The sequence below is a fragment of the Mobula birostris genome, chromosome 8 (assembly GCF_030028105.1).
Source record: "Mobula birostris isolate sMobBir1 chromosome 8, sMobBir1.hap1, whole genome shotgun sequence".
Taxonomy (NCBI): Eukaryota; Metazoa; Chordata; class Chondrichthyes; order Myliobatiformes; family Myliobatidae; genus Mobula; species Mobula birostris.
In genome coordinates, this window is record NC_092377.1 from 36720450 (window position 1) to 36735894 (window position 15445).

The 15445-nt window shown below is 45.6% G+C and overlaps 1 protein-coding gene across 7 annotated transcripts in view; it reads left to right on the forward strand.

Annotated features, from left to right (window-relative positions):
* Positions 1–15445, forward strand: part of LOC140201238 (tRNA (32-2'-O)-methyltransferase regulator THADA-like) — a 424035-nt gene that overhangs the window by 113015 nt on the left and 295575 nt on the right. For all 7 annotated transcript variants that reach the window (XM_072265008.1, XM_072265009.1, XM_072265010.1 and 4 more), the window contains one exon: positions 1630–1752. In XM_072265008.1, the coding sequence (XP_072121109.1) occupies positions 1630–1752 (123 nt within the window). The remainder of the gene's footprint in view (positions 1–1629; positions 1753–15445) is intronic.

Here is a 15445-nt window from a genome sequence, read left to right on the forward strand (position 1 = left end):
CTTCTCTCTCTTCTCTCGTCTCCTTTCTCTCTCTCTCCCTTCTCTCTCTCTCCTTCTCTCTTCTCTCTTCTCTCTCCCTTCTCTCTCTTCTTCTCTCTCTCCCTTATCTCTCTCCTTCTCTCTCTCCCTTCTCTCTCTCTCCCTTCTCTCTCTCTCCCTTCTCTCTCTCCCCCTTCTCTCTCTCTCCCCCTTCTCTCCTCTCCCCTCTCTCTCTCTTCCCCTTCTCTCTCTCTCTTCCCCTTCTCTCTCTCTCTCTTCCCCTTCTCTCTCTCTCTCTCCCTTCTCTCTCTCTCTTCCCCTTCTCTCTCTCTTCCCCCTTCTCTCTCTCTCCCCCTCTCTCTCTCCCCCTTCTCTCTCTCTCCCCCTTCTCTCTCTCCCCCCCTTCTCTCTCTCTCCCCCTTCTCTCCCCCTTCTCTCTCTCCCCCTTCTCTCTCTCCCCCTTCTCTCTCTCCCCCTTCTCTCTCTCTCCCCTTCTCTCTCTCTCTTCCCTTCTCTCTCTCTCTTCCCCTTCTCTCTCTCTCTTCCCCTTCTCTCTCTCTCTTCCCCTTCTCTCTCTCTCTTCCCCTTCTCTCTCTCTCTCCCCTTCTCTCTCTCTCCCCCTTCTCTCTCTCTCCCCCTTCTCTCTCTCTCTCCCTTCTCTCTCTCTCCCTTCTCTCTCTCCCTTCTCTCCCTTCTCTCTCTCTCCTTCTCTCTCTCTCCCTTCTCTCTCTCTCCCTTCTCTCTCTCTCCCTTCTCTCTCTCTTCCTTCTCTCTCTCCTTCTCTCTCCCTTCTCTCTCTCCCTTCTCTCTCCCTTCTCTCTCTCCCTTCTCTCTCTCCCTTCTCTCTCTCTCCCTTCTCTCTCTCTCTCCTTCTCTCCTCTCTCCCTTCTCTCTCTCTCCCTTCTCTCTCTCCCCTTCTCTCTCTCTCCCCCTTCTCTCTCTCTCCCCCTTCTCTCTCTCTTCCCTTCTCTCTCTCTCTTCCCCTTCTCTCTCTCTCTTCCCCTCTCTCTCTCTTCCCCTTCTCTCTCTCTCCCCCTTCTCTCTCTCTCCCCTTCTCTCTCTCTCCCCCTTCTCTCTCTCCCCCTTCTCTCTCTCCCCTTCTCTCTCTCTCCCCTTCTCTCTCTCTCCCCTTCTCTCTCTCTCCCCTTCTCTCTCTCTCCCCTTCTCTCTCTCTTCTCTCTCTCCCTTCTCTCTCTCTCCCTTCTCTCTCTCTCTCCCTTCTCTCTCTCTCTCTCCCCCTTCGCTCCTGCCACCACTCTCCCACCTCATCCTCCCCACTCTCCCTCCTGCCAAGTCCTTAAATATGTTGAAGACTTTTTTTAATACTGAAGGGTAAAGGGAGCACATGACATGAGAGAAAGCATAGGTCAGCCATGACTTTGTTGAATGGTGGAGCTGAACGGACTAGTGCTGTACACGTGCTCCTATTTTTTGTTTCCTAGACATTTTGTATTGATATTCTGGAGAGTGATTTTGGCTGGTACAGTACTTGGATGAATTGATGTTATATTTCCTGTGGTGTAACTTAAGGATTCTTCTGTTCTGCATCTTGTAATTGGCGGAGGGGAAAAAACATTTATGATCCAAAAGGCATTTATCGTTCGTATTGCTCATACATAATTTCTTAACAGTTATTTTTGTTTTTGTCAGGTACATGCCCTGAATATCTTGAGGGCACTATTCAGAGATACCAAATTGGGTGAAAATGTCATTCCCTATGTGGCAGATGGATTGCAAGCAGCAATCCTTGGCTTTACATCTCCTGTGTGGGCAGTAAGTCTTCAGCTTCTAATATTAATTCCAAGTTTGATAATTGAATCTTTTCCATGCCTAATGTGATGTATGACAGAGAGCTTAAAAAGCATAAAATTGCTTAATCTAAAATGTGAAGGCTTCAGCAGTCTGTTTTTTGTCTAAATGCTTGTGAGGGGAAGATGACATACTATAGAAGAAATGGGAGCAAGGATCTGCCATGTGGCTCTAAGCCTTACTCCATCATTTAGTAAGAGCATAGTTGATCCATTCTTGGCCCAGGCTGCACTTTTCTGTCTGCATCCTATAACCCTTGACTCTCCCAATAGAATAACTATCTGTTCATCTCAACTTGATCAGCAGCACTGGGGCTCCACAGGGGACTGTCTTGTCTCCCTTTCTCTTCACCATTTACACCTCGGACTTCAACTACTGCACAGAGTCTTGTCATCTTCAGAAGTTTTCTGATGACTCTGCCATAGTTGGATGCATCAGCAAGGGAGATGAGGCTGAGTACAGGGCTACGGTAGGAAACTTTGTCACATGGTGTGAGCAGAATTATCTGCAGCTTAATGTGAAAAAGACTAAGGAGCTGGTGGTAGACCTGAGGAGAGCTAAGGTACCGGTGACCCCTGTTTCCATGCACGGGGTCAGTGTGGACATGGTGGAGGATTACAGATACCTCGGGATACGAATTGACAATAAACTGGACTGGTCCAAGAACACTGAGGCTGTCTACAAGAAGGGTCAGAGCAGTCTCTATTTCCTGAGGAGACTGAGGTCCTTTTACATCTGCCAGACGATGCTGAGAATGTTCTATGAGTCTGTGGTGGCCAGTACTATCATGTTTGCTGTTGTGTGCTGGGGCAGCGGGCTGAGGGTAGCAGACACCAACAGAATCAACAAACTCATTTGTAAGGCCAGTGATGTTGTGGGGTTGGAACTGGACTCTCTGTCGGTGGTGTCTGAAAAGAGGTTGCTGTCCAAGTTGCATGCTATCTTGGTCAATGTCTCCCATCCACTACATAATGTACTGGTTGGGCACCGGAGTATGTTCAGCCAGAGACTCATTCCACCGAGATGCAACACTGAGCGTCATAGGAAGTCATTCCTGCCTGTGGACATCAAACTTTACAACTCCTCCCTTGGAGGGTCAGACACCCTGAGCCAATAGGCTGGTCCTGGACTTATTTCCTGGCATAATTTACATATTACTATTTAACTATTTATGGTTTTATTACTATTTAACTGTAACGAAAATCCAATTTCCCCTGGGATCAATAAAGTATGACTATGACAATGACTATTATACTCATTGATTCAAGGAAGATATTTCTAAGGGCATGCTAATAAGACTATAGAGCTTATTTGATGCAGTCTATTGATTTTTGCCACGACACCTGAAGTCCTATATGGCAGATTGGAAAAATGAATGTCCTGGAAACCGAGTGGAGCCTAAAACTGGCGTAGTGCCGTGAACCAATTGTGTAATAGCAGGTTTGGTGGTAGTTTTGTGGAGGAGCTGTTCAGGGCTCAGTGCTGGCTCACATGCTATTAATATTTAAATAAATATAGGAGGTGTGAGGACCAGGAGATTCAGAGGAGATCTGTGGAGGCCTTTTTTTCACTCAGAGCTATGAGTACTTGAAATGCACTGCTGAACAGGCAGAAGCAGAGGCACTGACAAAATTTGAGACGTGTCTAGAGGAGCAATAGTATCACTTACTATTAAGAAGGCTGTAGTCCAAGTCACGGAAGATGGGATTAAAATAGATGGGTGTGCGTTGGTCAGCGTGGACGTGGTGGGTTAAATGTTATTGCACTCTGTGATTATGATACAAAATTGGTTGATAGTGACAAAAGTAGTTGGTCAAGTGTGCAGAGAAGTTGAAGATCTAGCACAATCACCTTGATCTTATTGTTCTTATATTTGCCCAATAAAGGCAAAGCTCTTCTATACCACCTTGTTACCTGTGCTGTTATCTTCAGGGATCTGTAAACATGCAGACCAAGATTGTTATAATCCTGTATACATTTTGGTATTCTGCCTTCTTTTGTGAAACAAGGGCCGTTGTGAAAGCGGCTATAGTGTGAGTGGACAGGGTTAGAGTCAGAAGCTCAGGCTTTGGCTCACAGAGACTTCTATAACATAGAACATAGAATAGTACAGCACATTACAGGCCCTTCGGCCCACAATGTTGTGCCGACCCTCAAACCCTGCCTCCCATATAACCCCCCACCTTAAGTTCCTCCATATACCTGTCTAGTAGTCTCTTAAACTTCACTAGTGTATCTGCCTCCACCACTGACTCAGGCAGTGCATTCCACGCACCAACCACTCTCTGAGTAAAAAACCTTCCTCTAATATCCCCCTTGAACTTCCCACCCCTTACCTTAAAGCCATGTCCTCTTGTATTGAGCAGTGGTGCCCTGGGGAAGAAGCGCTGGCTATCCACTCTATCTATTCCTCTTATTATCTTGTACACCTCTATCATGTCTCCTCTCATCATCCTTCTCTCCAAAGAGTGAAGCCCTAGCTCCCTTAATCTCAGATCATAATGCATACTCTTCTAAACCAGGCAGCATCCTGGTAATTGTCCTCTGTACCCTTTCCAATGCTTCCACATCCTTCCTATAGTGAGGCGACCGGAACTGGACACAGCACTCTAAGTGTGGCCTAACCAGAGTTTTATAGAGCTGCATCATTACATTGCTACTCTTAAACTCTATCCCTCGACTTATGAAAGCTAACACCCCATAAGCTTTCTTAACTACTCTATCTATCTGTAAGGAAACTTTCAGAGATCTGTGGACATGTACCCCCAGATCTCTCTGTTCCTCCACACTACCAAGTATCCTGCCATTTACTTTGTACTCTGTCTTGGAGTTTGTCCTTCCTAGGTGTACCACCCCACGCTTCTCCGGGTTGAACTCCATCTGCCACTTCTCAACCCACTTCTGCATCCTAACAATGTCTCCCTGCAATCTTTGACAATCCTCTACACTATCTACAACACCACCAACCTTTGAGTCGTCTGCAAACTTGCCAACCCACCCTTCTACCCCCTCATCCAGGTCGTTAATAAAAATCACGAAAAGTAGAGGTCCCAGAACAGATCCTTGTGGGACACCACTAGTCACAATCCTCCAATCTGAATGTACTTCCTCCACCATGACCCTCTGCCTTCTGCAGGCAAGCCAATTCTGAATCCACCTGGCCAAACTTCCCTGGATCCCATGCCTTCTGACTTTCTGAAGAAGCCTACCGTGTGGAACCTTGTCAAATGTCTTACTAAAATCCATATAGATCATATCCACTGCACTACCCTCATCTATATGCTTGGTCACCTCCTCAAAGAACTCTATCAGGCTTGTTAGACACGATCTGCCCTTCACAAAGCCATGCTGACGGTCCCTGATCAGACCATGATTCTCTAATTGCCTGTAGATCCTATCTCTAAGAATCTTTTCCAACAGCCTTCCCACCACAGACGTAAGGCTCACTGGTCTATAATTACCTGGACTATCCTTACTACCTTTTATGAACAAGGGGACAACATTTACCTCCTTCCAATCCTCCGGTACCATTCCCGAGGACATAAAGATCCTAGCCAGAGGCTCAGCAATCTCTTCCCTCGCCTCATGGAGCAGCCTGGGGAGTATTCCGTCAGACCCCAGGGACTTATCCGTCCTAATGTGTTTTAACAACTCCAGCACCTCCTCTCCCTTAATATCAGCATGCTCCAGAACATCAACCTCACTCATATTGTCTCTCTCATTGGTGAATACCAAAGAGAAGTATTCATTGAGGACCTCGCTCACTTCCACAGCCTCCAGGCACATCTTCCCTGTTTTATCTCTAATCGGTCCTACCTTCACTCCTGTCATCCTTTTGTTCTTCACATAATTGAAGAATGCCTTGGGGTTTTCCTTTACGCTACTCGCCAAGGCCTTCTCAAGCCCCTTTCTTGCTCTTCTCAGCCCCTTCTTAAGCTCCTTTCTTGCTTCCCTATATTCCTCAATAGACCCATCTGATCCTTGCTTCCTAAACGTCATGTATGCTGCCTTCTTCCACCTGACTAGATTTTCCACCTCACTTGTCACCCATGATTCCTTCACCCTACCATTCTTTACCTTCCTCACCGGGACAAATTTATCCCTAACATCCTGCAAGAGATATCTAAACATCGACCACATGTCCATAGTACATTTCCCTGCAAAATCATCATCCCAATTCACACCCGCAAGTTCTAGCCTTATAGCCTCATAATTTGCCCTTCCCCAATTAAAAATTTTCCTGTCCTCTCTGATTCTATCCTTTTCCATGATAATGCTAAAGGCCAGGGAGCGGTAGTCACTGTCCCCCAGATGCTCACCCACTGAGAGATCTGTGACCTCACCCGGTTCATTACCTAGTACTAGATCTAGTATGACATTCCCCCTAGTTGGCCTGTCCACATACTGTGACAGGAATCCGTGCTGAACACACTTAACAAACTCTGCCCCATCTAAACCCTTGGAACTAATCAGGTGCCAATCAATATTAGGGAAGGTAAAGTCACCCATGATAACAACCCTGTTATTTTTGCACCTTTCCAAAATCTGCCTCCCAATCTGCTGCTCTGTATCTCTGCTGCTTCCGGGGGGCATATAGAATACCCCCAAGAGAGTAACTGCTTGCTTCCTGTTCCTGACTTCCACCCATACTGACTCAGAAGGAGAGGAAAGGTCTGTAGGTAGATATTTTATGGGTTTTTTTATTGCACAGTTAGAGCAGTGAGAATGCCAGGCATTAAGAGTGCCAAGAGGAAGAAGTGAGTGTAGTTGCTATTACTAAGGAGAATATGCTTGGGAAGCTAAAAGGTCAGAGGGTAGATAAGTCAACTGGACTAGGTGTACTACACCCCAGGGTTTTGATAGAGTTAGCTGAAGAGATTGTTGAGGCATTATTAATGATCTTTTAAGATCCACAAGATTATGGAGTACTTCCAGAGGACTGGAAAATTGCAAATGTCACTCCACTCTTTGAAGACTGAGTGAGGCAAAATAAAGGAAATTATAGGTTGATTACACTTCAGCGGTTGGGAAGATGTTGGAGTCCATCACTAAGTGTAATGTTTCAGGGTATTTGGAGGCACGTGATTAGTAGGTCAATGTCAGCAACACACATCAAAGTTGCTGGTGAACGCAGCAGGCCAAGCAGCATCTGTAGGAAGAGGTGCAGTCGACGTCTCAGGCCGAGACCCTTCGTCAGGACTAACTGAAGGAAGAGTGAGTAAGGGATTTGAAAGTTGGAGGGGGAGGGGGAGATCCAAAATGATAGGAGAAGACAGGAGGAGGAGGGATAGAGCCAAGAGCTGGACAGGTGATTGGCAAAAGGGGATACGAGAGGATCATGGGACAGGAGGTCTGGGAAGAAAGACAAGGGGGGGGACCCAGAGGATGGGCAAGAGGTATATTCAGAGGGAGAAAAAGGAGAGTGAGAGAAAGAATGTGTGCATAAAAATGAGTAACAGATGGGGTACGAGGGGGAGGTGGGGCCCTAGCGGAAGTTAGAGAAGTCGATGTTCATGCCATCAGGCTGGAGGCTACCCAGACGGAATATAAGGTGTTATTCCTCCAACCTGAGTGTGGCTTCATCTTTACAGTAGAGGAGGCTGTGGATGGACATGTCAGAATGGGAATGGGATGTGGAATTAAAATGTGAGGCCACTGGGAGATCCTGCTTTCTCTGGTGGACAGAGCGTAGATGTTCAGCAAAGCGGTCTCCCAGTCTGCGTCGGGTCTCGCCAATATATAAAAGGCCACATCGGGAGTACCGGACGCAGTATATCACCCCCGTCGACTCACAGGTGAAGTGTTGCCTCACCTGGAAGGACTGTTTGGGGCCCTGAATGGTGGTAAGGGAGGAAGTGTAAGGGCATGTGTATCACTTGTTCCGCTTACCCGGTGCAGACTGGGAGACCGCTTTGCTGAACATCTACGCTCTGTCCGCCAGAGAAAGCAGGATCTCCCAGTGGCCACACGTTTTAATTCCACATCCCATTCCCATTATGACATGTCTATCCACGGCCTCCTCTACTGTAAAGATGAAGCCACACTCAGGTTGGAGGAACAACACCTTATATTCTGTCTGGGTAGCCTCCAACCTGATGACATGAACATCGACTTCTCTAACTTCCGCTAGGCCCCACCTCCCCCTCGTACCCCTTCTGTTACTTATTTTTATGCACACATTCTTTCTCTCACTCTCCTTTTTCTCCCTCTGTCCCTCTGAATATACCTCTTGCCCATCCTCTGGGTCCCTCCCCCCCTGTCTTTCTTCCCGGACCTCCTGTCCCATGATCCTCTCGTATCCCCTTTGCCAATCACCTGTCCAGCTCTTGGCTCCATCCCTCCCCCTCCTGTCTTCTCCTATCATTTTGGATCTCCCCCTCCCCCTCCAACTTTCAAATCTCTTACTCACTCTTCCTTCAGTTAGTCCTGACAAAGGGTCTCGGCCTGAAACGTCGACTGTACCTCTTCCTAGAGATGCTGCCTGGCCTGCTGCGTTCACCAGCAACTTTGATGTGTGTTGCTTGAACTTCCAGCATCTGCAGAATTCCTGTTGTTTAGGTCAATGTCAGCATGGTTTCCTTAAGGCCTGCTGCGTTCACCAGCAACTTTGATGTGTGTTGCTTGAATTTCCAGCATCTGCAGAATTCCTGTTGTTTAGGTCAATGTCAGCATGGTTTCCTTTAGGGAAGATCTTGCCTGGCAAACCTGCTGGAGTTCTTTGTGGAAACAACAGAGAAAGAAGAGTCGGATTTTGTTTTCTTGGATTTTCAGAAGGCCTTTGACAAGGTGTTGCACATGACGCTGCTTAACAAAAGAGCCCATGGTATTACAGGAAAGATACTAGCATGGATAGAAGATTGGTTGATTTGCAGGAGACAAAGAGTGGGAATAAAGGAGCGACACACACCAAATGCTGGAGGAACTCAGCAGGCCAGGCAACGTCTATGGAAAAGTGTAAACAGTCTACGTGTCAGACTGAGAACCTTCATCAGGATACCTTCTCTGCTTAACTGATGATAATTAGTGGTGTTGCACAGGGATAGATGTTGGTACAGCTTCTTTTTACGTTATATGTCAGTGATTTGGATGACGGAATTTACGGCTTTGTGGCCAAGTTTGCAAATGATAGGAATATAGCTAGAGGGGCAGTTAATGTTGAGGAAGCAGGGAGTCTGCAGAAGGACTTAGATAGACTTGGGAATGATGCAAAGAAGTGGCAGATGGAATATAGTGTAGGAAAGTGTAAGGTCATGCAGGGTTCCCTAAAGTTTAAGTTGCAGGTTGAGTCAATAGTAAGGAATGCAAATGCAATGTTATATTTCAAGAGGACTAGAATATAAAAGTGAGAATGTAATGCTGAGGCTTTATAAAGCATTGGTCTTACTGCACTTCAAAGTTCAAAGTGGGCAGCATGGTAGTGTAGTGGTTAGCACAACAGGGTGGAAGTAACAAGCAGGGTTGCCAAAGGAAAGGCAGTGGATGCCATTTACTTGGATTTTCAGAAGGCGTTTGATAAGATGCCACACATGAGGCTGCTTAACGAGATAAAATCCTATGGTGTTACAGGAAAGATACTGGCATGGACAGCGAAATGGCTGATAGGCAGGAGGCAGCGAGTGGGAATATAAGGGGCTATTTTTGGTTGGCTGCCAGTGACTGGTGGTATTCCTCAGGGGTCAGTATTGGGACTGCTCCTTTTCATAATGTGAATAATTTAGATAATGGAATTGATGCCGAAGTCTGTGGATGAAGATAGCTGGAAGGGTAGGTAATGCTGAGGAAGCAGTGCAATTGCAGCAGGACTTAGACAAATTGGAAGAATGGACAAAAGAGTGGCAGATGGATTACAGTGTTGGAAAATGCACGGTAATGCATTTTGGTAAAAATAACAATAGTGCAGATTATTATCTAACTGGGGAGAAGGTTCAAACATCAGCAATGCAGAAGGACTTAGGAGTCCTTGTGCAAGACTATCAAAAGGTTAATTTACGGGTTGAGTCTGTGGTAAAGAAAGCAAATGCAATGTTGGCATTTATTTCAAGGGGAATAGTTGTCGGCCCAGATCAGTGCCGATTTCCGATTGTGTCGTCTCTGATCTGGGCTGACAGTTACGTGTCGGGCAGCACCTAATTAATTAGCATGTTTGTTTCGGCTTTTTTCTTAAAGATGTGCTGTGTGCCTCCCGGCTACCATTGCATTCTCCGCGAATCGGTATCTGTCCGTGGCCTGGGTGTTGGGGTGGTGGGACACTGGAGTGTCATCTCATCGTCGTCTTTTTCCATTAGGGCAGGCAGGTCATCTTTTATCTCTGCCTGCCTCGATGTCCAAGGTCGAGGTTCGTCGAATACTGTGGCTGATGTGGAAGGCTCGCTTGACTGCTGAGTCTTGCGCATTTTTCTATCATACAGTTCTTTGTAAGCACTCAAACCACCTTGCAAATATCCCCTAAACCTACGTACCCTTTCAAAATTAAAGTTGTACTTTATCATTGCAGCGAAAATCTCACGCAGTTACTTCACGTTCAGTTCGCTACTGCATTCAGTTTTGATTATTATCCTTTCCTCTTCCAATTGCATCAGCTCTTCATCTATCAGTTCTTGGTCATGGGATGCCAAAACCTCTTCAACATCATCCGAAATGTTGTGTTATGTACCCCATAACTGGGTTGCCAAACCAGCAGAAATGGACCACTTAGTTGGAGTCTGGATTACGGGAACTAAGAAAGTTTTATTAAAGAAATAAGTAACACAGTACTCTAATAGTAAGGATATAAATGCAACAGGTTAGCAATGAATAAACACACATGTGCACAGATCTAGGATAATAGGATCAAAATGATCAGTCTCAAGTGACACAGAGTTCAGTTCAGTTTCAGTTCGCAGTAATCGCCGTCGTGCCATTGGGGAGAGAGAGAAAGCGAATATTCAAATCGGATTCAACAGACCTTTGATATTCCTCACAGTTAGCTTTCGGCATGAGCCCTTTTTAATGTCTTCTGAGGTCACCGACTGTGACCCCTCCTTTCCGGATACAGTCGTTCTTCTGCGGTGAACCCGGCACCCAGGCAAGGGTGGACACACACACCAGGTTCCCGCCGACCGTACCTTCTCACCCTGTGCGTCTATGGTTGGTCCCGCGATCAGACCTCCAAAACTCCCACCAACTTGTGGGGGCACACTGCTTTTCCAGGATCTTGTTATCTCGTGGTGTCGTGTGTCCCTTGCCTTAGCGAACCTGTTCCTTTTATCCCCCTGCTGGGGTATCGCCTGTCCATCAAACTTCAGACAGTTCAGGTTCAAAGCAACCGGTCTCTGACAATACTCGGAACTGTGTCTCATTTTCGTTAATCCCTCTCGTCTCTCTCTCATTAGCATTTTGAATGTTTCCCCCATTTGTCTCTCTCTTATCGGCATCTTCTGATAACTTGGTCACAGTTGACTGTACCTCTTCCTAGAGATGCTGTCTGGCCTGCTGCATTCACCAGCAACTTTGATGTGTGTTGCTTGAATTTCTAGCATCTGCAGAATTCCTCGTGTTTGCAACATCATCTTCGTCAGCTTCCACCAGCCAAACTCGCTTTGTCCTTACTTCGTTCACCACGATCGAAACGCTTAATTATGTCCAGTTTTACGCTAAGTGTAACACCCCTACGAGCTCTTTCAGGCTTTTCCGATACCATAGAACTCATCTCACTAACGGCTGCTCACAAGCATGTGTTTAAGCAATGCTGTTCCGAATCCAGGGGAGAGCGGCTGCTCGGGGCGCGCGCTGCCTTTTATCACGCCCTGATTTTTTTCGTAACAGTGAAAACGCCTTCTGAAAGCGAAAACGGGGTACTAATGTAGGTCTTTCGTAACAGTGAGGTTTCGTAAAGCGAACTTTCGAAAAGTGGGGGACATTTGTATCTACATATGCAACCCTGAAATTCATTTCCTTGCAAGCATTCACAGTAAGTGCAAGAAACACAATGAAAATCTGTTCCAAACAAGATAAACAATTAATGTGCAAAAGACAACAAAACTGTGCAAGTAGAAAAAGGGAAAAAAGAAATATTAATAATAAATAAATAAGCAATAAATATTGAGAACATGGGGATGAAGAGTCCTTAAAAGTCAGTCCCATAGGTTGTGGGAACAGTTCATTGATGGGTGGGTGAAGTTCAGTGAAGAAGTTATCCCCTCTAGTTGAAGAACTTAATGTTGAGCGCTAATAACTGTTCCTGAACCTGGTGGTGTGGCTCATGATGTTCCTGTATCACCTTCTTGATGTCAGTAGCAAGAAGAGAACATGGCCTAGATGGTGGTTGTTCTTGATGATGGATGCTGCTTTCCTACAACAGTGCTCTGTGTCGATGTGCTCAATGGTGGGGAGGGGGTTTTAACTGTGTTTTACTGGGCTATATCCACTCATTTTTGTAGGATTTTCCATTAAAGGACATTGGTGTTTCCATAGAGGGCCATGTTGCAACCATTCAATATGCTCTCCACCACACATCTATAGATGTTTGTCAGAGTTTTAGATAACCTGCGCCATATCTTCCTAATGGCACTTGCATGCTGGACCCAGGACAGAAATGGAAAACATAGTAAAAACATAGAAAATAGGTGCAAGAGTAGGCCATTCGGCCCTTCGAGCCTGCACCACCATTCAGTATGATCATGGCTGATCATCCAACTCAGAACCCTGTACCAGCCTTCCTTCCATACCCCCGATCCCTTTAGCCACAAGGGCCATATCTAACTCCCTCTTAAATAGAGCCAATGAACTGGCCTCAACTGTTTCTGTGGCAGAGAATTCCACAGATTCACCACTCTCTGTGTGAAGAAGTTTTTCCTAATCTCGGTCCTAAAAGGCTTCCCCTTTATCCTCAAACTGTGACCCCTCATTCTGGACTTCCCCAACATCGGGAACAATCTTCCTGCATCTAGCCTGTCCAATCCCTTTAGGATTTTATACGTTTCAATCAGATCCCCCCTCAATCTTCTAAATTCCAACGAGTACAAGCCTAGTTCATCCAGTCTTTCTTCATATGAAAGTCCTGCCATCCCAGGAATCAATCTGGTGAACCTTCTCTGTACTCCCTCTATGGCAAAGATGTCTTTCCTCAGATTAGGGGACCAAAACTGCACACAATACTCCAGGTGTGGTCTCACCAAGGCCTTGTACAACTGCAGTATCACCTCCCTGCTCCTGTACTCGAATTCTCTTGCTATGAATGCCAGCATACCATTCGCCTTTTTCACCGCCTGCTGTACCTGCATGCCCACTTTCAATGACTGGTGTATAATGACACCCAGGTCTTGTTGCACCTCCCCTTTTCCTAATCGGCCACCATTCAGATAATAATCTGTTTTCCTATTTTTGCCACCAAAGTGGATAACTTCACACTTATCCACATTAAATTGCATGTGCCATGAATTTGCCTACTCACCCAACCTCTCCAAGTCACCCTGCATCCTCTTAGCATCCTCCTCACAGCTAACACTGCCGCCCAGCTTCGTGTCATCCGCAAACTTGGAGATGCTGCATTTGATTCCCTTATCCAAGTCATTAATATATATTGTAAACAACTGGGGTCCCAGCACTGAGCCTTGCGGTACCCCACTAGTCACTGCCTGCCATTCTGAAAAGGTCCCGTTTATTGCCACTCTTTGCTTCCTGTCTGCTAACCAATTCTCAATCCACATCAATACCTTACCCCCAATACCGTGTGCTTTAAGTTTGCACACTAATCTTCTGTGTGGGACCTTGTCAAAAGCCTTTTGAAAATCCAAATATACCACATCCACTGGTTCTCCCCTATCCACTCTACTAGTTACATCCTCAAAAAATTCTATGAGATTCGTCAGACATGATTTTCCTTTCACAAATCCATGCTGACTTTGTCCGATGATTTCACCGCTTTCCAAATGTGCTGTCATCACATCTTTGATAACTGACTCCAGCAGTTTCCCCACCACCGACGTTAGGCTAACTGGTCTATAATTCCCCGGTTTCTCTCTCCCTCCTTTTTTAAAAAGTGGGGTTACATTAGCCACCCTCCAATCCTCAGGAACTAGTCCAGAATCTAACGAGTTTTGAAAAATTATCACTAATGATTCCACTATTTCTTGGGCTACTTCCTTAAGCACTCTGGGATGCAGACCATCTGGCCCTGGGGATTTATCTGCCTTTAATCCCTTCAATTTACCTAACACCACTTCCCTACTAACATGTATTTCGCTCAGTTCCTCCATCTCACTGGACCCTCTATCCCCTACTATTTCTGGAAGATTATTTATGTCCTCCTTAGTGAAGACAGAACCAAAGTAATTATTCAATTGGTCTGCCATGTCCTTGCTCCCCATAATCAATTCACCTGTTTCTGTCTGTAGGGGACCTACATTTGTCTTTACCAGTCTTTTCCTTTTTACATATCTATAAAAGCTTTTACAGTCAGTTTTTATGTTCCCTGCCAGTTTTCTCTCATAATCTTTTTTCCCCCTTCCTAATTAAGCCCTTTGTCCTCCTCTGCTGAACTCTGAATTTCTCCCAGTCTTCAGGTGAGCCACTTTCTCTGGCTAATTTGCATGCTTCTTCTTTGGAATTGATACCATCCCTAATTTCTTGTCAGCCATGGGTGCACTACTTCCTTGATTTATTCTTTTGCCAAGCTGGGATGAACAATTGTTGTAGTTCATCCATGCAATCTTTAAATGTTTGCCATTGCATATCCACCGTCAATCCTTTAAGTGTCATTTGCCAGTCTATCTTAGCTAATTCATGTCTCATACCTCAAATGGTAGCACTGAGGAATTTAAAGTGGCTGATCTTCTCCATCTCTGATCATGGACATCCATTTTCCTCTTTCTGAAGTCAGTAATCATCTCCTCGACATTGAGTGAGAGATTGTCATGGCACCAATCAGCAATATTTTCAATCTCTCTCCAATATGCTGATTTGTCACCACTTTTTTACGAAGGTGGTGTCGTCAGCAAATGTAAATATGGCATTGGAGCTGTGCTTAGCCTCAAAGTTTTAAGTATAAAGTGAGTAGAGCAGGGGGCTAACTACACAGCCTTGTGGTGCACCTGTGCTGATGGAGATTGCGGAAGAGATATTGTTGCCAATTCAAATTCATTGGGAACTGCAAGTGAGGGATCCAGTTACGCAGGGAAGTATTGAGGCCAAAGGTCTAGAAGCTCATTGATTAGTCTTGAGGGAATGATAGTATTGAATGGCAAGATGTTGTTAATGTAGGCATGCTGATGCATGGATCTTCGCTGTTCAGATGTTCCAAAGTTGAGTGAAGAGCCAGTGAAGTGGCATCTGCTGTTGACCTTTTGTAATGGTAGGCAAATGTGAGCAGATCCAAGTTACTTTGCAGGCAGGAATTGCTATATTTCATTATCAACCTCTCAAAGCATTTCATCACAGTGGATGTACCCAAATGCTACTGGATGATTGTCAATGAGACAGGTTACCATGGTCTTCTTAGGCACTGGTATAATTGAAGCATGCTTGAAGCAGGTAGGTACCTCAGACAGCCAAAGTGAAAGGTATCAGTGAATACTCCATCTACTTGATCGGCATAGGTATTTCATACTCGGACAGGTGCCCCATCTGGGCGGGATGATTTCTCTGGGTTCACTGTTATAGAGGATGCTCTTATGCCGAC